This window comes from Leucoraja erinacea, chromosome 3 (genome assembly GCF_028641065.1).
Source record: "Leucoraja erinacea ecotype New England chromosome 3, Leri_hhj_1, whole genome shotgun sequence".
In the NCBI taxonomy this organism is placed as follows: Eukaryota; Metazoa; Chordata; class Chondrichthyes; order Rajiformes; family Rajidae; genus Leucoraja; species Leucoraja erinaceus.
The window spans coordinates 70,717,725-70,745,614 of record NC_073379.1 but is presented as its reverse complement, the minus strand read 5'-3'; the positions used below and the strand labels follow the sequence as shown (position 1 = coordinate 70,745,614).

At 41.9% G+C, this 27,890-nt stretch overlaps 1 protein-coding gene across 1 annotated transcript; it reads right to left on the bottom strand.

Annotated features, from left to right (window-relative positions):
- Positions 1–379: 379 nt before the first annotated feature.
- Positions 380–13,799, bottom strand: nxnl2 (nucleoredoxin like 2). Its single transcript, XM_055632895.1, has 2 exons — positions 13,399–13,799; positions 380–803 (listed from the first exon to the last, which is right to left on the bottom strand). Exons 1-2 carry the CDS (start codon positions 13,698–13,700, stop codon positions 632–634), a joined length of 474 nt encoding a protein of 157 aa, XP_055488870.1. The 5' UTR covers positions 13,701–13,799; the 3' UTR covers positions 380–631.
- Between the last annotated feature and the right edge of the window lie 14,091 nt (positions 13,800–27,890).

The following is a 27,890-nucleotide window of genomic DNA, read 5'->3' as shown; positions in this document are numbered from 1 at the left end:
GGAAACAGCCCCATTTCATACAGTTTAACAATTAGTGTACCCTGCATTTGTGAATTGCATTGCAAAAATGCAAGATTTTATTTGGCTCTTTTCTCTAGTTGACCCACTAGATCACAAGAAGGACCCAACTATCTCTTTCACTCACTATCCAGTAACTTTTCAATGTCCATAGATGTCAGATTTCGCACTCAAGATCCAATCGCAGTGCAACTACCACTGCCCGTATATTTTCATCCCATTTTAGGATTCATCTTTTCAGTAAACAAAAAAGTATTTTATACCATAGGGTCTAAAGTAAAATATATTGACAATCACACTAGCAGTCCTTTTTCATGCAGTGAAATCTCATTGGTTAAAAAAAAAAACAAAGTAAAAAACGTTAGGAGTAGTGCTTTTAATAAAAATGATATACTAAATCTACAGTATAAAAGTATTTTCTATAATAAATATTAGAAACAGTGTACAAATGTTTACAATTGCATAGTTGGCTATTTAGCTACAGAGTTGTTACATAATGTACATAAGCTTTTTCATTGTAAACATGTTCTATCTTTCAATTAGAAAAAAACTACATTCAAATGTCATGGGCTTCCCTAAACATTTCTATGCAAGGTATACTTCAAGACAGTTCTCATTCAGATGAAAAATTCTGGAAAACATCTGCTACCTCGATCCAGTTCCTGAAGCACGCCAAGCCATAAGCTCGTATCTGTTTACGACCTTTATCAGTGATGACATCTCCATTCTGTTTCACAATGACCAGCTTTGGTATTGCTGTAATGGTGTATTTCTTCTTCAACTCTCTGATACACAAAGAAAAGTGTTACTAAAGTATTACATCACAAAGCAGATATTTCACTATCTAATGAAGAGTCTTGGTCTGAAACATTAATTGTTTCTTTCTCCATGGATGTTCTCTGACTGAGTAACCTTGGCATTTTAATTATTTTAATTTTCATTTATTTCTTTTCAACTTTGCATTTTCCCCATCTACACTTTGGTGCTATTTACTGGAAGTTCCAAATATTCTAGTCAGTCTTTTTTCTAAAATAGGTCCTACAGGTATTGTGACAATTAAGGGAATATAAAGGAAATAAAACTGTCATGCGAGCAAGGGATGAACAGGATAGCTTTCAAAGCATAATCTTGTTAAAATTAGCTTCAACGGCTATTCATTTCTCTGTCTCAATTGTTTGGATCAACCAAAGGAGAAATATTTTGGTGTTAAAAATTGAATTATTGAAAATTTGTATTTTCTTGACAGTAGGGTTTTTTCAAATGATGTTAATTTAAATCAAATTATTTTGTAATTCTCAAACCTTGCGTATAACAGGGACTATCTGCTTCAATAATATCCTTATCTGGTCCAACAAACACGATTCTACACGAACAACAATCTAGTTGATACTTAATAGTTCTTTAAAATGATCTAGTAAGGTGCTCAGTTATGTCAAAACATGATCTTTGAAGAAGGGCCCCGACTTGAAACACCTACCATGTTCTCCAGGGATGCTGCCTGCCCTGCTGGGTTACTCCAGCATTTTGTGTCTTTTCATAAATTTAAACTGAGCTCACCAAATTTGGAGTAGGCAAAATCTCTCCCAGCTTGTTGCAACTGAAAAAAACCTATCATCAACAAGAGTCAAGAGAGTTTTATTGACATGTGTCCCAGATAGAACAATGAAATTCTTACTTGCTGCAGCACAACAGAATATGTAAACAATATGATAAACGAGTAGAAAAAAAAGGTTCAGTGTGTATATATACACAAGTGAGGACTATGGGTCCAAATTGGGAGATTAACCCACAAACTAGCCAGGACAATGATACACAGATGAGACGAGGTCTGGTTACTACTCCACATTCTCCTTAGATGGTGAAATGGCCCCACAATTGATTGATCAACTGTTGAAAGTCACAGAGTACCAAGAGCACTGAATGCTCTTTGTGGGTATTTCACAAGGATTAGTGCAGTGCACCACTACTGACCAAACCCTGAAAGATTTTTAGTAAAATAGTAGTTGGCAGTGAAGAATGTAATTCAACACATTCACACCAATCGACATGTTGCAAATGTATGCAAATTAGCAGCACTAGTATGACCAGTCCTCCTACTGAGAACATCATTGGTTGTACGGAATCAACAATGCTCAATGGATCAGCAGCATCCATAGAAAGGCCCCCTCACCTATATACATATTTCTTGACAGGCTCACCCCTACCTCTATTACAGCTTTCTCCCCCACTCCAATTAGTCTTAAGAAGGATCCCAACCTGAAACATCACCTATTCATGTCTTCCGGAGATTTTCATGATCTGCTTCCGACTCCCAGCACTTTGTTTTTTTCCCCATAGGGGGGGGGAAGCTGTATTAATGTTTTAGGTTGTTGATCTTCAATCAGAACTGAACTGACCTGAAACATTAATTATTTATTTCAACACACATGCTCCAGCAATTTATATTTTTAATTTGAATTCGAACATTGGCAGCTTTTTGGGGCTTTTGGATTGTGTTAAATGGGATCAAATTCAGCAAATCAAAACTAGGCATTCATGAGATGGTGTAGCCATCAAAAACAGAATTTAATTCCATTACAATTGCACTCTACCATTACAATCAAGCAACAAGATTAACCTTGACTCAACAGTGACTGCAGAAGGGATACTTTGAAGGAATAGCTTTACCATCTGGTGTCACATCGTACACAAGAAGGTTATTTTTGTCATTACTGGAATTAAGTTATTTAATATCAGGATGTGGCAGCATCTATGGGGAGGAGGAATAGGCGACGTTTTGGGTCGAGATCTTTCTTCAATCTGAAGAAGGGTCTCGACACGAAACGTCGCCTATTCCTCCTCCCCATAGATGCTGCCACACCCGCTGAGTTCCTCCAGCATTTTTGTCTACCTGAGGTTTTTCCAGAATCTGCAGTTCTTTCTTAAACAATATCAGGGGTTGTTACTTTGTTCTTGGAGGCATTTGTATTTAATGATTGATATCTATCCATTATAATAAATATTTTCTGAGCCACCCAACATTTACAGAAGCAATCATCATGCTATCTTTGACTGGCTGAGCAAGAGCCATCCAGAAACTGTTCAAGAGCACTCATCTGTGCCATGGCTGACATGTCCAATGTCAGGGCTCGAAATTAGCGGTTGCCCGGGTGCCAATAGCGACCTAAAGTGCCGCCGGGCAACCTAACAGCCGTCCCATTTTGCCCGGCTTGGCAAGCAACTTGAGCAGGCCTCCCTCTCTCTCTCTCTCTCACTCTCCGTCTCCGCCCTCTCCTCATCCGCCGGCACGGCCGGTCACCTTACACATGCGCATTTCCGCGGCCTGCACATCCTCCCCCAGCACATGCGCACAACCACCACATCGTCGGTTGTGGTTGTGCGCATGTGCCGCCCTGCACATGCGAACTGCCACGGTCACTTCCTCCCTCCCTTTGCATTGTGGGAGATCTGGCCACCATTGCTGTCTGGTCGCCGCCGCCTCCGCTGTAAACCAATGCAGAATCACTCCCTGGAGCTGGAGTAACTCTTATTTCTTGGTTTCCTGGTCCTCCAAAAATATTCCAAATGGAATTTAAACAGTAGTGGACCCACCACTACCAAACTCTGAAACATTACAGCCTGTTGCACTTTATCTGTTTATTTATTGTGTATATATATATATATATATATATATATATATGGTATATAGACACACTGAACTTTTATCTCCCGTTCTGTATTATGTTTACATATTCTGTTGTGCTGCAGCAAGCAAGAATTTCATTGTCCTATCTGGGACACATGACAATAAAACTCTCTTGATTCTTGACATGGACTTAAGCAAAAAAGGGTTCTTGGGGAAAAAAGAGGTACCTTAAATCTAGTTGCGTCTGGTAACAATGGGAGGGTGAAGACTATTCCTTGTTTTAATTGTGTGGGGGAACTCCATAGAGCAGCCAGCATCTCTGGATAGAAGACATTGGATGATGTTTCAGGTAGAGACCCTTCTTTACTTTTCCTCTGGTTTTAGTGTTTTAGTTTAATTTAAAGATACAGCGTGGAAACAGGCCCTTCGGCCCACCGAGTCCACGCTGATCAACGATCACCTGTACACTAGTTCTATCCCACACCTTAGCGACATAAGCCAAGAGTGTTTTATTCCCGTCCCAGTTAGAACAATGAAATCCTTACTTGCAGCAGCACAACAGAATATGTAAACATAGTACTCTGTAAACAATGTTATAAATAAGAAAACAAAACAGTGTATATTTATACATGAATATATATATATAAATATCTATATAGAATTTACCTCCTGGGATTAATAAAGTTCCATTGTATAGTATCGTGTATGTAGGAAGGAAGGAACTGCAGATGCTAGTTTAAACTAAAGATAGACACAAAAAGCTGGAGTAACTCAACAGGTCAGACAGAATCTCTGGACAAAAGGAAAATATTACGTTTTGGGTTGGGTCTGAAAAAATTCCTGCACACCTTTGGAATGTGGAAGGAAACGAGCACCCAGAGAAAACCTGTGCGATCAAAGGGAAAAGGAGCAAACTCCATACAGACAGCACCTATATTCAGGATCAATTCCGGGTCTCTGGCAATTTTAGGCAGCAACCTTATGGCCAATGTACTGCCCCATAGTCTTGAATTGAATTAAAACATACAGTAGCTGTAAGGGGGAACATAGTGTCACCGAGATTAGTAATCAAAGTTATCAACGTATAATTTTTTTGGGTGTTGGAAAATAAAATATAGTGGCACAGCTCACACGCCAGAGATCTGCCTCACACGCCAGAGATCTGTGTTCAATCCTGTCCTCGGGCACTGTCTGTGTTGAATTTGCACATTTTCCCACATCCCATTGGTTTTGTAGGTTAACTTGTCTCTGTAAAATTGCCCCTAATGTGGAGGGAGTGGGTGAGGAAAGTGGGATAACAGAACTTCTGTGAATGGGTAGACAAAAATGCTGGAGAAACTCAGCGGGTCAGGCAGCATCTATGGAGCGAAGGAAATAGGCAACGTTTCGGGTCGAGGCCCTTCTTCAGACTGATGTCGGGGGGGGGGGGGGGGGTAAAAGAAAGGAAGAGGAAGAGACAGTAAGCTGTGGGAGAGCTGGGAATGGGAGGGGAAGGATGGAAAAAACAAGGACGACCTGAAATTGGAGAAGCCAATGTTCATACCGCTGGGGTGAAAACTACCCAAGTGAAATATGAGGTCCTCCAATTTGCTGTGGGCCTCACTCTGGCCATGGAGGAGGCCCAGGACAGAAAGGTCAGATTCGGAATGGGAGGGGAGTTGAAGTGCTGAGCCACCGGGAGATGAGGTTGGTTATTGTGAACTGAGTGTAGGTATTGTGGGAAGTGATCGTCAAGCCTGCACTTGGTCTCACTGAGGTTGATCATACACTGAATAATCCAACCAGATTTTTGTTTCGAAGTGAAAAGAAATAATAGAAATTGCATTCATTGCAACGTGTAAAAAGAGATGAGATACTGTATTATTATTTTGCTGCATGTCATTGTGGTATATATCATGTCTTCATTGGTGAATATGTTTAGTTTGCGACTTTATTTGATAATAAATAATATGTGAATGCTTCATTGACCATAATTCCGACTGGTAACTATGCACTTCGTCCGAGCACATTATCGCATGTAAGCAGTCTTAAATGACCACATAAACTGTCATTTGGCAACTTAAAACGCTGCTACATAGAACAGTATAACATACCTTCCGCCTACAATACTTCTGCTGAACACGATACCTAGCTGAACTGATCTCGTATGCTTGCAAGTGATCCATATAACTCAATTCCTTGCAAATCCACGTGTCTATCTAAAAGCTTCTTAACCACCACTATTGGATCTGCCTCCACCACCACCCCTGGCAATGCGTTCCAGGCCCCTACCACTATGTAAAAACTTGTCCTGCACATCTCCAATATCTTTTCACCCTCTCACCTTATAGCTATGCTCTCCAGTGTTGGACATTTCCATCCGGAAAGTGTATCCCATCTATGTCTGTCATAATTTTATTTACTTCTGTCAAGTTTTTCCTCAACCTCCGACATTCCAGAGAAAACAATCCAAGTCTATCCAACCTCACCCTATAGCTGAAACCCTCTAAACCAGGCAGGCTTCTGATAATCCTCCTCTGCACCCACTCTGAAGATTCTACATCTTTCCTGTAATGGGGCAACCAGAGCTGCATGCAGTATTCCAGATGAGGCCTAACTAAAGTCCTATAGAGCTGTGCCATGACTTCCTGACTCTTATATTCAATGTGTCTAGTAATGAAGCTAAGCATCCCATATGCCTTCTTTACCACTGTATGCTTTACCACTTATGCTGCCAATTTTAATGTGAACTTGGACTCCAAGATCCCTCTGCACATCAATGCTGTTAATAGTCTTGCCATTAACTATACTCTTCCCTTACATTCAACCACCCGAAGTGCAAAACCTCACATTTGCTTGGGTTAATCTCCATCTGCCATTTAACCGCCCATTTCTGCAGCTGATCTATATCCTGCTGTATGTACTTACAGCTTTCCTCGCGGTCTGCGATTCTTCCAATTTTGGTGTTGATCCAATTTTGGTGCAAACTTACTCACCAACACTTCTAGGTAATTTCTATATAATCACAAACAGCAAAAGTCCCAGCACAGATCCTTCCAGCACTCAAGTCAAGTCAAGTTTATTCGTCACATACACACGCGAGATGTGCAGTGAAATGAAAAGTGGCAATGCTCGCGGACTTTGTGCACTCCACTGTACACAGACTTGCAGCCAGAATATCTACCTTTCACCATAACCCTGTCTTCTATGAATAAGCCAGTTCCGAATCTATGCAACCAAATCAACGTGAATCCCGTACATTCTAATCTTCAGGATCAGCCTACCACGAGGCCTATCAAAAGCCTTACTAAAGTCCACTTATACACCATCCACTGCCCTGTGCTTTTATAACCAATTTAAAAAAAATCAATGTGATAGCTATGCAAATTATTAGGCCATCATTTGCCCTCTTAGGTAGACATACATGATTCATAGCCATTTTTTTGACCAAAATAACTGAGTTTTCCCAATATTTTGGGCCATCTCTCAATCATCTTTGGAACAGATGATTTAATCGCTTATTACAAGCAAATCAAAGGTTCTAGGAATCTGATAAGTAAACAAGGCCAAGAATCAGGTCAGCCTTTGACTCGTTGATTAGTGGAGCCAGCAAGACTTACTCTTGCTATTTTGCCTCTTTATGTGCTCACTACTGTTTGTGATAATTGTATACAAATTGACAATGTTTATTACATAATAGTAACTGCACTTCAAAAGACTACTCAAACTGTAAAGTGCTTTGACACATTATATCATCATGAAAGGGCTTTTAGAAATACAACTGCCTTTCATTTCAGAAAGAAGATCAAACCTAGTGCTGAGTTACAAGACTAATTTAGTAATTAGAAATCATGAGCATTTTGTATTAAGAAAATGACCTGGTAGGTTGCATTTATGCATAAGCAGCAACAGTTTCAATAAAAGCTTTTAAATGTTAAAGTGATTTTTCAAAGGATACATGGAAATCAGACCGAAAGTTTGAGATTGGCATATCCACAACAACCCAAATGATCTGGCATTTCAAATCAATTGTAATGTTTGCCCATCTAATGTAATGCAGAATGTTACATGTTTGATAGTAAGATCACATTTACATGGAATCGTTATAAAAAAGAATCTTTATAATTGCCTAAAATTATCACTTAAAATACAAATTACCTCACTAAATCACAGCATAAATGTCAATTGTTATTCTTCAGAGAATATTCACCTTATAGTTTGCTGCGAGCAACAGGGATCAACATTAAGATAAGCCTTCTTACTTTAAATCCACAGCACAGAAAATTTACGAAATACTGCTGACAATCCTGGTATAGAAGACGATTATAAATTCCAAGACCGCTTCTCCTGCACTTTATTAAATTTGAAAAGCAGAATTATTCAATAATATTCAAACACCATTCACACATCAAAACTCATCAAATACGTTCCTGTTTTGTGACATGCAAAACTAACAGATGGGTGCATAAAGCAGAAGAGATAATCTCACAGAATCGTACAGCACTGAAATAGGCCCTTCAGCCCACCACGTCTTTGTTGACTTTTTGCCCATCTATATTAATCACATTTGCTTGCATCAAGTTTGCATCCTTCTATACTTTCCCTATTTACAGCACATGTCTAAATGTCTCTTAAACTTAGTGATCTGACTCCTACATCACATCTTTTGGCTGTGCTTTCCAGATTAAAAAAAACACTCTACGTATTAACTTTCCCCTCAAATCCCCTTTAAAACCTTTCTCTCACTTACTCCTACTATGAGAAGAAGATGATCTACCCTAGGGCTCTTATATATTTTATACCTCGAAGTGATCACCCAGCAACATCCCTTGCTCCAGGAAAAACAAGGCCAACCTATCCAATCTTCCCCTATTACTAAAGTGCTCCACTCCAGGCAACATCATGTTAAATCTCCTCTGCACTCTCCCAATGCAACCACATCCTTTCTATAATAGAGTGACCAGAATTACACACAACACTCCCAAATGCAGTCCAACCATTGGCTTGTATAGCTACAACATAACGTTCCAACTTCTATATTGTATGCCCTGACCAATGGAGCCAGGCATGCTATATGGCTTCTTCACCACCGCATACCCCACTGTACATATCCTACCCCTATTTGACTTTCCAAAGTGCATCACACCACATTTGTCAGAATTAAATTCCATTTGCAAATAATTGACTAGCAGTGACTAATTGACTAGCAGTGACTAGTGGGCATGTTGCAAGGCTCAGTGCTGGGACTCCAGTTATTTACAATATATATTAACGATTTAGATAGGAATTAAATGTAATATCTCCAAGTTTGTGAATGACACAAAGCTCGTGGCAGTGTGAGCTGCGAGGAAGATACCATGAGGCTGCAGGGTGACGTGGATAGCTTGGGTGAGTGGGCAGATGCAGTATAATGCGGATAAATGTGAAGTTATCCACTTTGGTGGCAAGAGCAAGAGGGCAATTATCTGAATGGTGTCAGATTAGGAAAACGGGAGGGGCAATGAGACCTAGGTGTCCTTGTACATCAGTCACTGAAAGTAAACAAGTAGGTACAGCAGGCCGTGAAGAAGGCAAATGGCAAGTGGCCTTCATAGCGAGAGTATTTGAGTATAGGAACAAGGAGGCCCTACTGCAGGTGCACAGGGTCCTGGTGAGACCGCAGCTGCAGTATTGTGTGCAGTTTTGAGGAAGGACATTCTTGCTGTTGAGGGATTGCAGCGTAGGTTCACCAGGTTAATTCCCAGGATGGTGGGACTGATATATGATGAAAGAATGGATCGACTGGGCTTGTATCCACTGGAATTTTGAGCGATGAGAGGGAATCTTATAGAAGCATGTAAAATTCTTAAGGAATTGGACAAGCTAGATGCAGGAAAAATGTTCCTGAGGTTGGGGGAGTCCAGAACAAGGGGTCAGTTTAAGAATTCAGATTCAGATTCAGATTCAATTTTAATTGTCATTGTCAGTGTACAGTACAGAGACAACGAAATGCATAGGGGTAGACCATTTAAGACTGAGATGAGGAAAAACTTTTTCACCCAGAGTTGTGAATCTGGAAATCTCTGCCACAGAATGCAGTGGAGCCCAATTCACTGGATGTATTTAAGAGAGAGTTTGATATAGGTCTTAGGGCTAACGGAATTAATGGCTCGAAGGGCCGAATGGCCTACATCTGCACCCACTTTCTATGTTTCTAATTCACCCAATTTTTGATCTATATCCTAATGTAGCCTAGGCAATCTACCTTGCTGTTCACAACAGCGGCAACTTTTGTGTCCTCTACAAACTAGCTAATTACAAATTCTACGTTCACATCCAAGTTGCTAATGTGTATCACAGACATGAATGGTCCCAACACTAATCCTTACAGCACAAAACTGGTTATTGATTTTTAATCAAAAAGGCACCTTTCCATCACTACTGTCTGGCTCCTTTCTCCAAGCAAATTTTGAATCCAATTAACCAGCTCACCTTGGAATCCAAGTGCCTTAGCTATCTGGATGAATGTACCTTGTTGAATGCCTTACTAAAGTCAACATATTGTCTCTACTACCCTGTCTTAATCTTAGTTACCTCCTCAAAACCCCCAGTAAAATGAGTGAGAGGATTTCTCCTGGTGATCATTCCTGATCATCTCTTGCTTTTCAAATTGTACATAAATCCTATTCTTTCGGATTTTCTCCAATAATTTTGTTACATTGACTCAAGGCCCACAGTATGAAGTAAAGTATAAAGCGTCCTTTATTGTCATTCAAACTTGTTAGTTTGAACGAAATTACGTGCCTTGCAGTCACGACAGAGAATAAAATAACAAAACACACAACGAACACAGTTTAACATCCATCACAGCGAGACTACCAGGCACCTCCTCACAGTGATGGAAGGCAAAAGTCTTAAAGTCCTTGTCTCTTCTTTCCTTTTTCTCCCTCTGAGTTGAGGCGATCCAGGCTTTCGATGGGCCCCCCCGCCGGGTGATGGTAAGTCCCACGGCCGAATCCGAGTTCCGCGAACGGGCCGGTTCAAACTTCACGGCCCAAAGCGGACGAAGCTGCCACCCTCCAGTCCAGTGGACGAAGCTGTTGTTGCGGGAGCTCCGGAGAATCGGTCACCAACCTGGGACCTGCGAAATCCTGATGTTGTCGTCCAATGGCCCTGCGGCCGAAGGCTCCAAAGTTGAGCTACCGCTGCAGCGCCACCACAGCCCCGAAGTTGGCCAGCTTCGCGATGGTGAGTCCTGGCTCTGCCTCCGTAGCCTCGAGGTCGGTCCCAGTTGAAGGCCGCCAGCTCCTCAATTTGGCCTCAGTGCAGACGGAGACGGAGATACGACAAAGAAAAGGTCCCATCCCCCCGAAGGAAGAGACTAATACAAGTTTCCCCCGCCCCTCACACTTACACAACTAAAAATAAACTAAAACATACGTCCAACAAGACAAGAAAACAAAAAAAAACATAACCTGTAATTCTCCAACTTATGCTTGCTGTCCATCTTAAAGGAATAACATTAGCTATTCTCCAGTCTTCTGGCAACTCATCTGTGGCTAACCAAGATGTAAAAATATCTTATCAAGTCCCCAGCTATCTACTTCCTTGCTTCCAATAGCTACCTCTGATAGATTTCAACAGGTCCTGTAGATTTATTGAACCACTTCTCTGCATTTCATCAAATCCAACACCTCCCCCTTAATACTGTCCCGTACCAGATTTTATCCATGCACCCTTTTCTGATATCACTATTTTTGTGTTTTCATTGGTGTATACAAATGAGAATTGTGCATTTAGGTCCTCATCTACATTGCTTGGCTCGACACATAGATTAACCTGGTATTCCGTAGGGGACCACTTTCCCTATTGTCCCAATGTACTTAATATCTTGGGATTATCATGAATCTTACTTGGCAAAAATATTTCATGATCCGTTGCCACATTAATTTAGTTCTTAAATACTCTCCTACACACTATATTCCTCCTGAGACTCCCTCTGTTCCAGTTGCCTATACCTGTCATATGTCTCCCCTTTTTTTTCCCAACCAAATCTTAAATATCCTTTCATACAAGGTTAACTCACCTCACCTTTCATTTTACTGGATCATGCTGGTCCTGTGATGGATCTTTTTTTTTGTAAATTACCACTTTTCAGCTGTTGTTTTGGTCCCAAACTACCCGCACAAGATCTCTTCTTACACTATTGAAATCAGCTTTCCCCAATTCAAGAACTTAATTTGCGGAAAAATCTAATCCCTTTCCATAACTACGATGGAACTTGCAAAATTATGGTCACTGTTCCCAAACCGGTCTGCCACTGACACTTCCACCATTTTCCCAGTTATCTTTCCTAAGGACAAGTTTCAGTAGAACTATGGACATATTGTTTCAAAAAACTTTCATGGATGCACTTAATAAATTACTAAATTATAGAAGCAGAATTAGGCCATTCGGCCCATCAAGTCTACTTTGCTATTCAATCATGGGTGATCTATCGTTCCCTCTCAACCCCATTCTCCTACCTACACCCATAACCCCTGACACCTTCACCTATCAAGAATATATCAATCTTTGCGGTAAAAAAAATCAATTGACAGCTTCCATAGCCTTCTGTGGCAATGAATTCCACAGATTCACCACCCTCTTACTAAAGAAATTCCAGCTCATCTAAGCCCCTTACATAAGGCAATAACTGTAAATTAAAGTTGGCTGACAAAATGTTACCTGTCAAACACTATTTTGGTAAATCTGAAACAAAAAGGTAGGTACTCTGAAATCGAGTGCCTGTTTTCCAGTGCATCAACTCATGTTGTACAATTTACTGGTTCGAAATCTGATAGTTCCTTGGACGCAAAAAAACTGAACAAGTAACTGATTCATGAGCCACAACTGCAGTAAATATAATCCTTCATATTTGTAGATGGGAAAATTGTCCATTTGACAGAATAGTTATTCTGTCAATCTACTAAAAACCAACCTGTTTATCTCTCTTTCCCAGTTCTGACAAAAGGTCCCCAAACAAAGATTTGAACTTGGGTTGAGGATCTTTTGGAAAGATAAATGACAGAAACAAGATATTGATGGCATAGACATCATTTGCAAGAGACAACCTTTGTTGAATGAAATCTGTGTTACGATAAAACTCGGGATGAACCGTCTGGTTTTCTTTCCCCATATCAATGCCCTGTATTTACTTTAATTTGTATAACCATTCAATGCGAATGCATGGCAATAACATAGAAATACCGATAATTGGCACAGTCCATTGTGAATCCTTTCGCCTTCCATATGAACTTACATTGAACGATCGGACAAAAATGAATGCATTTACTCCAAGGCGTGTCAAAACCGATAGCCTAAACACTCTTGCAGTTCACAGTATGGGAATATGAGACTGCAGCTAAAAGTTACTTGTCCCACACACTTTGATGTTATAAAAGCATTTCATTGATAGTAATTGCAATCTTAAACATGAGCTGAATTATTCCCACATATCCATTTGCTGATCATATAAAGTAATGAAAACAACCAAATGTAGGAAACATTTAGGCAGCTTGTGTGATCAAGTTTTATATCCGAGGAAGGAAATTAAATCTCAGATGCAAAATCGGTTCCCCTCTTCACACCTGCTACCCGAGCTGTCGAGTGTTTGCAGAATTTGCTGTTTTTATTTCAGCTTTCCAGCATCTGCAACCCCTGCCATTCCCCGATTTTCTCAGCACATACGGTGATATCTCGGACATCAGGAGCAAACATTCTTATATGATCTTTGCTCAGGAGGCTTCCACACTCACGTTTTGTACTGGTCCTTCCAGGGCAGTGCCAGCCAGTCTCCGTGCATCGCTGCGATGTAGCTCTCCATGTCGGCCTGGCTCTTATCCGAGGATACGAAGACGATCTCGAACTGCGCCGCCGGCTCCGTCTCCAACATCAGCTCGGTGTAGAACTCGCACAAACGCGGCGTGAAGTCGCGGCAAGGAGGGCACCAACCCCCCGAGAAATAGATGCCCACAACTTTGTTCTTCAGCGCCGCCTCCGGGTCCACCACCTCGCCGTCCCTGTTGACCAGCATGTGCCCTGCGAACACGTCCACCATCTCCCCGCGCCGGTGTGGGGGGCCTGTGACCGGCGGCGGCGGCGGCAGCTGCGTTAACAGCCGAGTGCGAGCTCCGCTCCTGCTGCCACGTGACCAGCGCTCGGGCCGCGCGTGCCGCTAGTTTCAAAGCGGCTCCTCCCCGCCCGGGACACGTCACTCACTGCACGGCGACGCGCGCGCCCCATTCAAATAAACCCGTCCCCCGTCCCGGCGCCGAACTCGGGAATGTTGTGGAAGCGTCGCCGCCGCCGCTTGGATCAGAGATACAGCAGGGAGACAGGCCCTTCGGCACACGAAGATGTGGTGGGATAGAGACAGGCCCTTCGGCCCACGAAGATGTGGTGGGATAGAGACAGGCCCTTCGGCCCACGAAGATGTGATGGGGGCCACGAAGAGGGGGGGAAGACCCTTCGGTCCACGAAGATGGGGGAAAAACAGGCCCTCTTGTCCACTACAACCAAAACTCACCCGTGCACTATAGTTCTACGTTATTCACACTTTCGCAACCACTCCCCACACAATTTTACAGAAGCCAATTAACCTACAATACGTCTGAAGAAGGGTTTCGGCCCGAAACGTTGCCTATTTCCTTCGCTCCATAGATGCTGCTGCACCCGCTGAGTTTCTCCAGCTTTTTTGTGTAACCTACAATACTGCATGGCTTTGGGATGTAGGCGGATACTGGAGCACCCAGATGAAACCCAAACGGTCACAGAGAGAACGTGCAAACTCCACACAGACAGCAGCCGAGGTTAGGATAGAACCCGGGTCTCTGGTGCTGTAAGGCTGCAACCCTACCGCTGTGCCGGATAGACCAGATAAGTACAGGCCTCTGAGTATAATATCTGTGGTAAGGAAATTATGAGAATTTCAATGGGGATAGCTTTATCCACATTGGAAAGGTAGTGGTTGATTAGGGATGGGCAACATGACTTTGTTTGTGATAAATCCGGCTTCAGTACATTGTTTAAATTTTGTGAAGAAACGATTAGAAATAGTGAAGAGGGTTGTCTAACACAACAGCATAATTTACCGCAGTAAATTTGGGTGGAATAATGGCAGATGGAATTTAATTCTGGTAAGTGCAAGGTGAAGTATTTTGGGCGGGTAAGCAAACCTAAGGCATACAATGATAAATGATAGGGCGCTAAGAATAATCATGAACAAAGAAATATTGGGTTACGTCTATGAATCTTACAATATTGTAAGCCATAGAAACAAGGAACTACAAATGCTGATTTACATTTTTTTTAAAGACACAACGTGCTGGAATAATTCAGTAGGTCAGGAAGCATCTCTGGAGAACATGCATAGGTTATTTTTTGGAGTTGGAACCCTTCTTCATTCAGATGACCTGGAATGTCACCTATTCATGTTCTCTAGGTGCTTTGTGATCCATTGAGTTACTCACCATTATCTGTCTAATATGTGGGTTAGATTTATTATTATTGTTGAGTGTACTGAGGTACAGTGAAACGCTTTGCATGCTATCCAATCAGATCAGATATACCATACAATCAGTTTGAACTCAAGTACAATACATAAGAGCAAAAGGGAAGATACAAAGTGCATAATCTAGTTGTCAGCATTGTAGCGTATTGTGCACAGTTCCCTAGACAAAGTCCAATGCCCTCAATAAGGTTGAGTCAAATTGAACATCTTCTGAAAGTAGCCTGATATGGAAGGGAAGACACTACCTCCCTTCTGCCAGACGGGAGCAGGAAGAATAAATGACGGGGTCTTTGATTCTGTTGGCTGGTTTTCTAAGGCTGGATGAAGTGTAGATTGAGTTAATAGTCAGATTGTTTTCCCCTTTCTGTGTATGTTTAAATCAAGAGTGCACAGGTTTAACGTGAGCGATAGGAATTTAGAAGGAATCTGAGGAGAAAAATTGTCACCATAATGATTGGAATATACCCAAGGAATTATTGATAACAGATAACCTCACAACTTTTAAGATGCATCTAAATGAGCACTAGAATTGCCAAGACATAGAGGATAAAGTCCTAATGTGGGTAAATAGGATTAATATAAATTGATGCTACCGTCAGTGGTGATGTGATGAGTCAAAGGGCCTGTTGTGACTCTGTGGCACATATTTTTCCAATTTTCCAATTTGCTTTTTACATGCTGCATTCTAGAGATAAGTACCTACCAATTAGTTGTGGTTCTCATAATTACCTAGTTCTCCTGATTACCATCCTCTCTGGAATTCTTTATCCCCAGTCAGTATTTTTGTGTGATGCTCTGCTGTGATTACTTCAGTCAAAAATAACAAACAAAGGTTGAAAATGACGTAAACCAGAATCAACCTAATGTTAACCTTGTTTCTCCCTCTACAGATGACCCACAGGGTAAATCCAGCATTTTCTGTTTCAAACTTCCTGTTGTATATTTCGCTAATCACATAGCCTTGCAGAAAACCAGTAAGCTCATGTCATAATATAGGTTTCATGAAAGTTGGATAATTCAAATGGTCCAATTTTATATCACAGAAATCACCTCTGATTTATTTGTCAAGAACCGTTTGTGAATGTCACAAATATTCAAAAACTACTAACAATGATATTGATATATATATATATATATCATGCTTAACAATTTTATATATCTATATATATTACTAAAACTCTTGGTTTGTTTGTTTGTATGCGTGATATCCCAAAACCCCACCAAAACGGTACTCAATAGCGCCACAATATTTGGCCCACCTTCCTCACCCTTGTCCTGGGATGTAAATAAAACAAGTTTTGTTTGGATTAATGTTATATTCTACAAGTTATTGACATTTTAAACGTTTCAAAAATTACTTTTCAGAACACTTTTCCACTTGCCCTGCCCGTCGGACGCGTTCGACGTCACAATGGGATCCCGAATCTCATTTACATTAAAAACATCGCAATTTTCGAAAAAATTCTTCCATTTTCATTAACAGCTAACATTGTGTTTAGGTTTTATTTTAAGAAAATACTCGATTTTCATTGAGAATTTCATTTTTTTTAAAAAATCATTGTGGGGGTGTGAGATAGGGGGGGGGGAGGGGGGGGAGCAGGGGGATAGAGAGAGAGGGGGGGGGGTGGGGAGAGGGAGGGGACAGTGGGGGAGGTGAAGAGGGAGGAGGGGGGATAGAGGAAGAGGAGGGGGGGAGTGGGGGATAGAGGAGAGGAGGGGGGGGAGTGGCGGATAGAGGGAGAGGACGGAGGTGGGGGCAGTGAGGAGGGAGAGTGGGGTGTGGGATGGGGTGGCGAGGAGTGGGGGTAGGGAGAGAAAGGGGGTAGGGAGGGGAGAGCGGTTATGGACGGAGGGAGTGACTGGTAGGGAAAAGAAGAGGGAGGGAGAGGTGAGGGTTGGAGTGGGGGAGGGGAGAGGAGGAGAGGGGAAAGAAGAGGGAGGGTGAAGAGGAGGGGGAATGAGTGCCGGGGAATGGAGGAGGATAGGGGTAGGAAGAGGGATGGTGAGGCGCAGTTGATGGATGGTTGCCGTGACTCGCGTCACAATGGGGATCTCTGGTGTCGCAACGGGAACCCCTCAGACGTGCATGCGCAGTTGGGAGCTATGCGTCAGTGGTGGAATATTGCCTTGGGGGACAGGCCCAACGGGTCCGCACCTGGTCCAGTACATATACATAAAATTGTGGGTGTATGGGTATGGGTTTTGGGTTTATACATATACTAGACCAACTGGAACCCGTTGCGTCCCTGTCACATGGGAGACCTGGTCCCCCAACACAATCCGTTCCCCAATGCAATATTGTGCCACTAACCCATGTCCCCCACGGGAGGCATGGTCCCCCAACTCAACCCGTTGCCGAAAGTAAGATTCCAACACTCCCCTGCCTCCCCCAGCACTGGACTTTAAAAAAAAAATTCCAATTGCACTTCCCCAATTGCAATACCAATAGACCACCCCCCTCCTGTCGTGCCAGGATTTATGATGGCAACATTGTTGGAAATGTTGGGTGGAGGGCTGTGATATCGCATTCAGATCAAAAGTTGGTGGAAGCACAAAGTGTTCGTGTATTGCAACTTTGTATCGAAGTTTGTTGGAAGCTGGCAGCAAGGATTTTAACAGTAAAAATCTTGTTAAAGTTGGCTTTTTTAAACCTTGAAATGTGAATAACGTGAAATATAAGTGTCAAGTCAGTATCAGTATCAGTATATCTTTATTGTCATTTCCTGAGTACTCACATACCCAGAGGAAACAAAAAAACGTTGCTCAACCAGTGTCCATTCAGTGTGCAGTACAAATAACAAGTAAATAGAAATAAAAATACATACATCATGAACAAATTAAATTAAACACTCTACTCTCTACTAAACATCAACAGGCGTTCCGATCGACAGCTGCTGCAGTGTGTCCAGGTTGATGGTTGGTGCGCGATACTTTGGCAGGGGGCTAAGTCCGTTTATCAGTCTTATAGCCTGCGGGAAGAAGCTGAGGAGCATCCTGCTGGTTTTGCAGCTAATGCTTCTGTACCTCTTCCCAGATGGCAGGATGGAGAATATGTGATGCGATGGGTGGTAGGGGTCTTTGATGATGGAGATGGCTCTGTTGATACATCTCTTCCTGTATATGTCCAGCAAGAAAGGGAGTGGAGCACCAATAATCCTGCTGGCGGTCTTCACAATCCTGTCAAGTTGGTGCCGTTCGTACGCCTTGCAGCTCCCGAACCAGGAAGTGATGCCGTTGGTTAATGTGCTCTCGACTGTCCCCCTATAAAAAGTTCGTAGATGTGTAGTGGGGAGACCTGCTTTACGTAGTCTTCGGAGAGGGTGTAGTCGCTGCTGGGCTCTCTTGACCAGTGCTGTGGTGTTGGTTGTGGACATCAGGTCATCTGACAGGTGGAGTCCTAGGAACTTCACGCTGCTGACCCTTTCCACATCAGCTCCATCGATGTGCAGAGGTGTATGGTGTTGTTTTCCCGCCCTCCTGAAGTCAACCACCATCTCCTTAGTTTTTCCCACGTTGAGAATGAGGTTGTGGGATTTGCACCATCCTGTGAGCAGCTCCACCTCCATCCTGTACGCCGACTCATCATTGTCACTGATGAGACCCACCACTGTTGTGTCATCAGCGAACTTGTTGATGAAGTTGTTATTGAGTCTAGCAGTACAGTCGTGTGTAAGCAGACTAAACAGCAGGGGGCTTAGGACACAGCCTTGGGGCGAGCCAGTGCTCACGGCTATGGTTTTTGATGTCCTACTGCCCACCCTGACTGTCTGCTGCCGTTGTGATAGAACGTTCAGGACCCAGTTACATGTGCCAGCATCAACCCCCAATAGCTCCAACTTCTCCAACAGCTGCTGCGGAATGATTGTGTTAAACGCAGAGCTGAAGTCTATGAAGAGGATCCTGGCATAAGTATTTTTCCAATCAAGGTGTGAAAGTACGAGGTTAAGTGTTGTTGAGACTGCGTCATCTGTGGATCGGTTGGCTCTGTAGGCGAACTGCAGTGGGTCTAGGTCGGCAGGTAGACTATTTTTGATGTGCTGCATAACCAGTCGCTCAAAACACTTCATTACTATGGGTGTTAGAGCCACTGGTCGAAAGTCATTATGGCAGGCTGGGTTTGGTTTCTTCGGGACAGGGACAATGGTGGCACTCTTAAGACAGTTGGGCACTACTGCCTGGCTGAGTGAGATGTTAAAAATGTCTGTGAAGACATCTTTCAGTTGCTCGGCGCAGTCTCTTAAAACGCATCCAGGAATGTTGTCCGGCCCTGCAGCTTTGCGTGGATTGATGCTGGCAAAGGCCTTTTTAACTCCGGCTGCGGACAGCCTGATGGACTGGTCACTGGGAGATGGCAGTAGTGCACGTGTCTGGGTGCTGTTTTTAACCTCAAACCGCGCGTAGAACTCGTTCAGTTCATCTGGTAGAGAGGGGTCGTTTTGGCATATCCGCAGCGGGGGGGGGCTTGTAGTCAGTGATGGTATGAAATCCCTGCCACAAGCGACGTGTGTCTTTGTCATTTTCGAAGTGGCTATTAAGTTTTTGCCCATACAGCCTCTTCGCTTCCCTGATCCCCCGGGATAGGTTACTCCTTGCCAGTTTGTATGCTGCGTTGTCCCCAGATTTGAATGCAGCATTTCGGATTCTCAGTAGGGAACACACTTCCCCAGTTAGCCAAGGTTTCTGATTGGCACGCCTCCTGACGGTTTTGACCACCGTTACATCATCAATGCATTTCTTGATGTATCCGATGACGGATTCTGTGTATTCTTGGAGGTTGATGCCACTGTCATCTGTTGCTGCCTCTCTGAAAATGGCCCATTGTGTGGTTTCAAAACAGTGTTGCGGTAGCTCCCTGTGGCCATGTTCTGACTTCTTTGACCGTTGGCCTGTCCTGTTTCACCCTGGGTCTGTATGCAGGTGTGAGCATACCCGCTAGGTGGTCAGAGTTGCCGATATGGGGGAGGGGGGCTGCTTTATATGCATATTTAATGTTGGTGTACACCAGATCTAGTTTGTTCTTTCCCCTGGTTGCAATGTTCAAAGTCTTAAGTGAACCTGATTATGGCGTGGTGGAGAAATATGTGTCAGAATATGTAACAATTTAAGTGCTAACACGTAGCGTTTTGAGGAAGATACAAAACATACATACAACACTAGACTAAGTGGGACCCGTTGGGTCCCAGCATCACACGAGTTCCAATTTGTGACAGAAATTGTTAAATGTTGGAATTCAAGACATTTGTACATTTTCCTTTAACTGAGATGTATGCACTCGTGGTCAAATATTCAGCAGACAGTGCTCCTGATTAATCAAATCTATGCCATTTAAATTATTGAATGTTGCTGTAACAGATTTTGAATGACTTCCTTCTGAAGATTGAGTCATAAGCAAAGATCATAAAGTGGAGTAAGAAACTCCACTCCTGTGTAATCCAATGCACTGAGGTGTAGTACGTAACGGAACGGCCGCCATCTTGAAATGCTCAACCCGACTTCCTGTTTCATTAACATACCACTCGCCAATGGAAAAGTAATAACCCAGTGAAATTGACTTAAGATCTTGCTGCTTAAAAATTCAAGGATAAAATGAGTCATACTGTACCTCTAAAAATTATAGCAGATTAAATCTATTAATATTTTAAATTTTAAGATCTGGATGATTATTTTTGTAAGCGTTGATCTACCATGGTGCTTGGGGTTTAGAGGCTGGAATCTATCTCTCTCTCTCGTTCGTTCTCGTTCTCGCTCTCTCTCTCTCTCTCTCCCTCTCTCTCCCTCTCTCTCCCTCCCCTCCCTCTCTCTCTCCTCCCGCTCTCTCCCTCTCTTGCTGTATCTCTCTGTCTCTCTCTCCCTCCCTCTCTCTCGCGCGCTCTCTCTCCCACTCCCCAACTCTCTCTCTCTCTGTCTCTTGCTCTCTCTCTCTGTCTCACTCTCTCTCTCTCTGAGGGGCGAGGAGTTATGGAGGGAGGGATGGACTGACTGAGGGTAGGGGAAAGGAGAGGGAGGGGGAAGTGAGGGGGGAAGGGGAGGAAGACAGGGGAAAGAAGTGGGAGGGTGAAGAGGAGGGAGAGGGAGTGCTGGGGGATGAGGGGGAACAGAGGACAATAGGGATAGGAAGAGGGATGCCCGTCAGCCCACCATGCACAGTTGGAAGTGATGGGTCAGTGGTGGAATATTGCGTTGGGGGACCAGGCCTCCCATGTGACACTTGGTCTAATGAGAAATAAAAACAGGAGCAGGACATTCAGACCCTTTGCTGTTCAGTTTCCTATTCAGTGAGGCAGTGGCCCATCTTTCAACAGCATAAATTTGCTGCACTAATGCCATTTCTCTTGATTTCTTTGTAATCCAGAAATCTTCCAATCTGGCTGAAATATTCTCAGCAACTGGTTCTTCAGTTATTTTTTGTAGAAAATGTCAAAGGTGAGGAAAGTTTCTCTCATATCTTTTCCAATTTTGAGACTGATGCCTCAGCACCATTTCCTGTGGGACTTGACAATGTTGGTTGTGGAAACAAAGAGATAGATATGATACGGGCATGTGGGATGCTTTTAGATAGGCACATGGATATGCAGTGAATCAGATCACATCTGGGGAGAGGAGCGAAGTTTGACGGCATCCCATTTATCTCAAACATTGTAGGCCGTAGAACTTGAACCTATGCTGGACTCTTCTACTAGTAATTTACTTGCATTACCTTGCTATGTCTTCTACAAATCCAAATACAGTATATCTGCTATAATACAATAATATAATACAATAATATTAGTTCTCATATTGAGAATATAACATTTTTGAATTTTCAAGGCAGTCTGGGTGTTTATTACTAATTCCGTCACAACGGTCAATTTTGTAATTAGCTACAATTAGGTAACTAACTAATGATATGCTTTAATTTCAGGTCATCCAAGTAAAATGTTTCATATTTGTTTCAAAATGCTTCAATCTATAATAACTGAAAAATTCATTCAGTTCTCTTAATGTTTAAGAAAGTTATGGGCTTTTGACTGTCGTCGATCACAGCTTTTGTGTTAAGTCAATGGAAAAGCAATAGGGAACAAGATGCTAATTTCCGAGTATGAAAGTGACCATAACTTTTAAAATACTTAAGATATGAAAGTGAATTAGGTATCAAATTAAAGTTATTTGTATGCTTTATCTGATGGGATAAATTACAGGCTTGATTTTTTTAAATCTCAAAATTTTGTAACATTCCTACAAAATGTCGGAGTAACTCAGTGGTTCTCTGCAGAACATGGATATGTGTCGTTTCGGATCGGGACTCTTATATAAACTGATTGCTGGAGCTTTGTTTGTAGTTCTTACAAATTTGTCAAACATGATTTCCCTTCAATAAATTAACATTAACCCTGCCCAACCCCATTAATATGTTCTGAGTATCCAACTGCCTCTTACTTAATTAATAGCTACCAGCGTTTCTAGGATGTCAAGCTAACTGGCATGACCTTTTTTTTTCTGTCCTTTCTTAAAATATTGGTTATCTTCCCATATGTGAGACCTATTCTGGAAACTAAAGAATTTTGGAAGATTTCAATCAGCGCATCCTTTTACCTGTTTAGTTCAAGTTCAAGTGAGTTTATTGTCATGTGTCCCTGTATCGGACAATGAAATTCTTGCTTTGCTTCAGCACACAGAACATAGTAGGCATTTACTACAAAACAGATAAGTGTGTCCATATACCATAATATAACTATATACACACATGAATAAATAAACTGATAAAGTGCAATAACAGAAAATGGGTTATTAATAATCAGAGTTTTGTCCGAGCCAGGTTTAATAGCCTGATGGCTGTGGGGAAGTAGCTATTCCTGAACCTGGTTGCTGCAGTCTTCAGGCTCCTGTACCTTCTACCTGAAGGTAGCAGGGAGATGAGTGTGTGGCCAGGATGGTGTGGGTCTTTGATGATACTGCAGCCTTTTTGAGGCAGCGACTGCGATAAATCTCCTAGATAGAAGCAAGGTCAGAGCCGATGATGGACTGGGCAGTGTTTACTACTTTTTGTAGTCTTTTCCTCTCCAGGGTGCTCAAATTGCTGAACCAAGCCACGATGCAACCGGTCAGCATGCTCTCTACTGTGCACCTGTAGAAGTTAGAGAGAGTCTTCCTTGACAAACTGACTCTCCGTAATCTTCTCAGGAAGTAGAGGCGCTGATGAGCTTTCTTGATAATTGCATTAGTGTTCTCGGACCAGGAAAGATCTTCAGAGATGTGCACGCCCAGGAATTTGAAGCTCTTGACCCTTTCAACCATCGACCCGTTGATATAAATGGGGCTGTGGGTCCCCCTCCTACTCCTTCCAAAGTCCACAATCAGTTCCCTGGTTTTGCTGGTGTTGAGGGCTTGGTTATTGTGCAGGCACCATAAGGACAGTTGCTCGATCTCTCTTCTATATTCTGACTCATCCCCATCAGTGATACACCCCTTCCGGAGCTGCGCAAAAGTCGCCACAGGCAGGCGCCATCTTGTCCAGGTTTAGAAGCTTGCGCAATAAATTTTCATGCTTCTCACTCGCCTAGGCCTGTGTTATACTTCCTCTTTTGGTCTTTGGCTGAAATTTTACTAAATCTCACCATTCCTCTTCTTTTTGCTAAAATTAAAACTTTTTTATTTTGACCTAATATGATCTTAAACTCCCCTTGTTATAAACAGAGATGACCTTTCCTATATAAATGTGTGCCTTAAAGAGATACATATTACTGTAAACCATATTAATTCTTTAACAGTTACTAACTTATATTCTTTCATACCTTTTAATGTTGTTTCCTAAACCACCGCAGCCAATTCTCACCTCGTGTTTTTGGAGTTTTCCTCCACTACATCTCTTTTGATAATGAAGCATTCAATACCAATCTATAGCAGATCTAAACAACATTTAGGCTTCATCTTACTGGTGGCACCCAGCATTCACAAAAATGGAAGGAGGGAAAAACGACCATTTGGAATCTGCCTCTGACTTTCAATAATATCAGTTTTCAATTTTCCACCATCAATATTCCTGTTAAAAGGAATATAAATTAATAGATCCTATTTATATAAATATTTTTGTAGTAATAAATAAATCCTAATTACACCTTTGCAAATTTTACATTTGTAAATCTCTCCTAATAATGAGCAATCTGTTTTCAAACTAGAAAAAAATGCCTTGGATATGTGAAGAAATCACCAGTAAAATGGAAATGCCTTATTAACAATCACACAAATCAAAGTCAGAAAGAAAATTGCAGTGCACAAAAATATATTAAAATGTAAAAACAAATATTACTGCTTATCAAAACACTCAATTGGTAACCAGCATCAATCTTTTTGAAAAAACAAAGCTGTTGATGAGCAGCAAGCCAGTTGGTAAGTTCAGCTGATAATCAGATCTTCAGCTTATCATCTTTATTTTTAACACACATAATTGACCTTTTTTCCAGGAAGGACATCCTCTGTAAATCTTATGCAATTGTAAAGGGGTGTCCCACTGCGGCGACCTAATTGGCGAGTTTAGAAGAGTTTAGGAGAGTTTGAAGAAATGTCATGTTGAAGACCTCCTTCAACTATGTAGAAGACCTCCTTCGACCTCCTTCGACTATGTTGAAGACTAGCTTCGACTAACTTCGGGAAAATCGGACACCAAATAGTGGCGAGTGAAGACGATCTCCTTTGATCTCCTTCAACCTCCCTTTGACTATGTTCAAGACTACCTACGACTATCTTTGACTACCCTTGATTACCCACGAATAACATGACGACTTACTACGACCTACTTCGACTAAACCTACGAGTAAAAAAAGAATCGATTTTTTCCATGGCGACTTTTTTTACTCGTGGGCATTTTACAGCATGCTGAAAAATACGCCGCGACCTAGCTGAGGCATCGAGTACGCAGGGACTACTCTCGAGCATGAAGGAGAATTACAAAGACCTCCTAGGACCTCGTGTCGACCATGCTGCAAGTATGAGTCGAGGGCAAACTTTTCTGAACTCATGTATTAGGTCGCTGCAGTGGGACAGCCCCTTAAAGGTTTGCATGACGGTTTCATGTCAGATTTCAGAGATACAGCAATTATAGATAATGACAATAAATCCCTTATATTTACAAACATTTCTTATGAGAATTGAGATCAATGGGTATTCCAAAAGACCATCTTGATGGCCCACGTGTGTGATAAATAATGCGAACATTCCTAATAATCATTTGAAATTATAAAGTAAAGCAGAAAAGATTGTTGGAATGTATGGTGATCAATAGAGCCAGGATGTTTAGGCACTAAAAAACACTAAAAAGGCATAATAAAATTACATAAAATATATGAAAAAGGCATTTATTGACAAAAATAGGAATATAAATAAATTTATTTACGCCACCAAAATATAGATTAAAATGATAATATAAAGGTATACTACATTAAATAACCAAAGTTGCCTGGTTACACATAATCACTAGCCTTTTTTTCAAATTATCTGGTGTTAAACTATGCCGTCTGTCTCCCAGAATATGCTTCAGTTATGAAAAACCTATTTCTAACGCAGCTGAGGTCACCGGTGCATACCCAAAACAGACTCTATATTCATGTTGATATCTTGTGCATTACAATTTCCTTTGAGAACTTTAGCTATGTCTTGTATTTCTTCAATATCTTTGTTAGCTAAGATCACTCTCTCACATTTTCCTTGTATGTCTTTACCTACATCGCCAGGAACTTTACGAATATCGTCAGTTACTTTGTTGAAAACCTGCAAGTTATTCACTAATGTTTTGCCACATTTCTCAAGGGAAGTGATAGCTTGTGCGAAGTGTGCAAAATTGAGGCAATAAACACAAGATCGCGGTGGAGGGACATTTTCTGCATGATTTCACTGACGATCCAGACTACAACAGATTTTTCTTCTTCAAAACAGTTGACGATTTATTTTATCTTTTCAAAATTTGCAGCATAGTAGAGTACAGCAGCGGGCCATGTACCTCACCTAGTCAAAATGGGCTGAGGTGGTAGCGGAATCTCGGGTGCCATTTCCTTGAACAACTGCACACATGACGGTGCTTTGAGGAAGGTTTTCTTGACATTGGAAACAAGACGATCGACATTTTGAAACAAGCTACATGTGTGCTTGGCAATTCTATGAAGTCCTTGATCTAAGCATGTCAAATGCAACATTTTGGGGAATAAAACTTTAAGTCACAAACAGATGAACATTCTCGTGTTTTATACCTTCTGGCCAAAGTACAGCAAGTGAAGATGTAAACAACTGAGCAATAGTAGAGCTGTTTGACTTCTCCAACATTTCTTATGTCAACAAATACTGCTTTGATGGTTGACTGCTTCCAGTGTACCGATGACCACATTGGCAACATATCTCCCCACAGCATCGGTTGTCTCGTCTATTGAGATCCATATTTTGTTGCATGCAACTTCATCTCTAATTTTCTGCACAACAGTGTTGAAGTTGCTGTCAACATAATTTCTCTGTAATGATGACTCGCTTGGTATATGTTTCTCTGTGTATTTCTCTAAAAAACATCAGAGATTTGTTTTCCAATTTCCACAGTGGAATTCCAGCATCAATGAATGCCTTGCACAGATCACTCGAAAACTCAGATTTGCGACTGGAGCCAGCAGTAAATGTAGTGTGGAGACAAGCTTGGGTATTTCGCTTGGGTAGTCTACACCACAGTGGTATCAACATTGACTTCTCTAATTTTAGATAGCCCTTGTCTTCTCCCTTCTCCCCCTCCCCCTTCCCCTTCACAGCTCTCCTTCTAGTTCTACTGTCGCCGCCTCTTCCTTTCTACACCCCCCCCACATCAGTCTGAAGAAGGGTCTCGACCTAAAACGTCGCCTATTCCTTCTGTCCATAGATGCTGCCTCACCCGCTGAGTTTCTCCAGCATTTTTGTCTACCTTCAATTTTTCCAGCATCTGCATTTCTTTCTTAAATAGATCTTGGAGAAGACTGAACCAGCGGGCAGCGGAACGAACGAATGATTGACCGACGGTGGCGCCCCCGGTTTCGCCCCGGTGGTGGAGGTTTTCTTGTAAGTTATACTACGTTAACACGTTAATAATAACATTAATATTATTGTATTAACATAGAAAACGTCATTGTAATCACGCTACAACTTGAAGAAATAGTGCAACCTTTTAGCAAAACGGCAAAAAAAGGCTGATTTAGGCACTCGATTGAGAAAAAGGCATTATCTTGGTGAGATCGTCAAAAAAGGCATGAAAAGGCACATGGCATTTATGGCAAAATCCTGGCTCTAGTGATCAATAATCTTCACTGGGAAGTCCCATATTTCTCCCAAAGCCTTGTACACCACAATCCAGGTGTATTCATAGACACAAAGTGCTGGAGTAACGCAGCGAATAAGGCAGCATCTCTGGAGAAAAAGGATGGGTGACACTTTGGGTGGCGATTCTTCTTCAGACTCCTTCGGCATCTGCAGATCTTTGTTTCCACCTGGTGTTATTCATTTTTGTATGTTCACAATGGCAAGTGTATACATTAAATATAAAAACTGTCCACCTATGCCATCTTAATTGTGAAATTAATATATACATTTTACATATTATTTGAACTCTGTCCCAAAGGTTAGAAGTATGAATGCACATCCTCTGTTTAGTCATTTGATTGAAAGATAATGTATGGAAACAGGTCCTTTGGTTCACTGAGCCTATGTCAGCCATTGATCACGTATTCACATTAGTTCTATATTCAGTTTAGTTTATTG

Coding starts and splice junctions, on each gene's coding strand:
- nxnl2 (XM_055632895.1), bottom strand. CDS start 13,700: ATGGTGGACGTGTTCGCAGGGCACATGCTGGTCAACAGGGACGGCGAG. Junction 804..13,398: donor TGGAAGGACCAGTACAAAAC/GTGAGTGTGGAA, acceptor TTTGTGTATCAG/AGAGTTGAAGAAGAAATACA.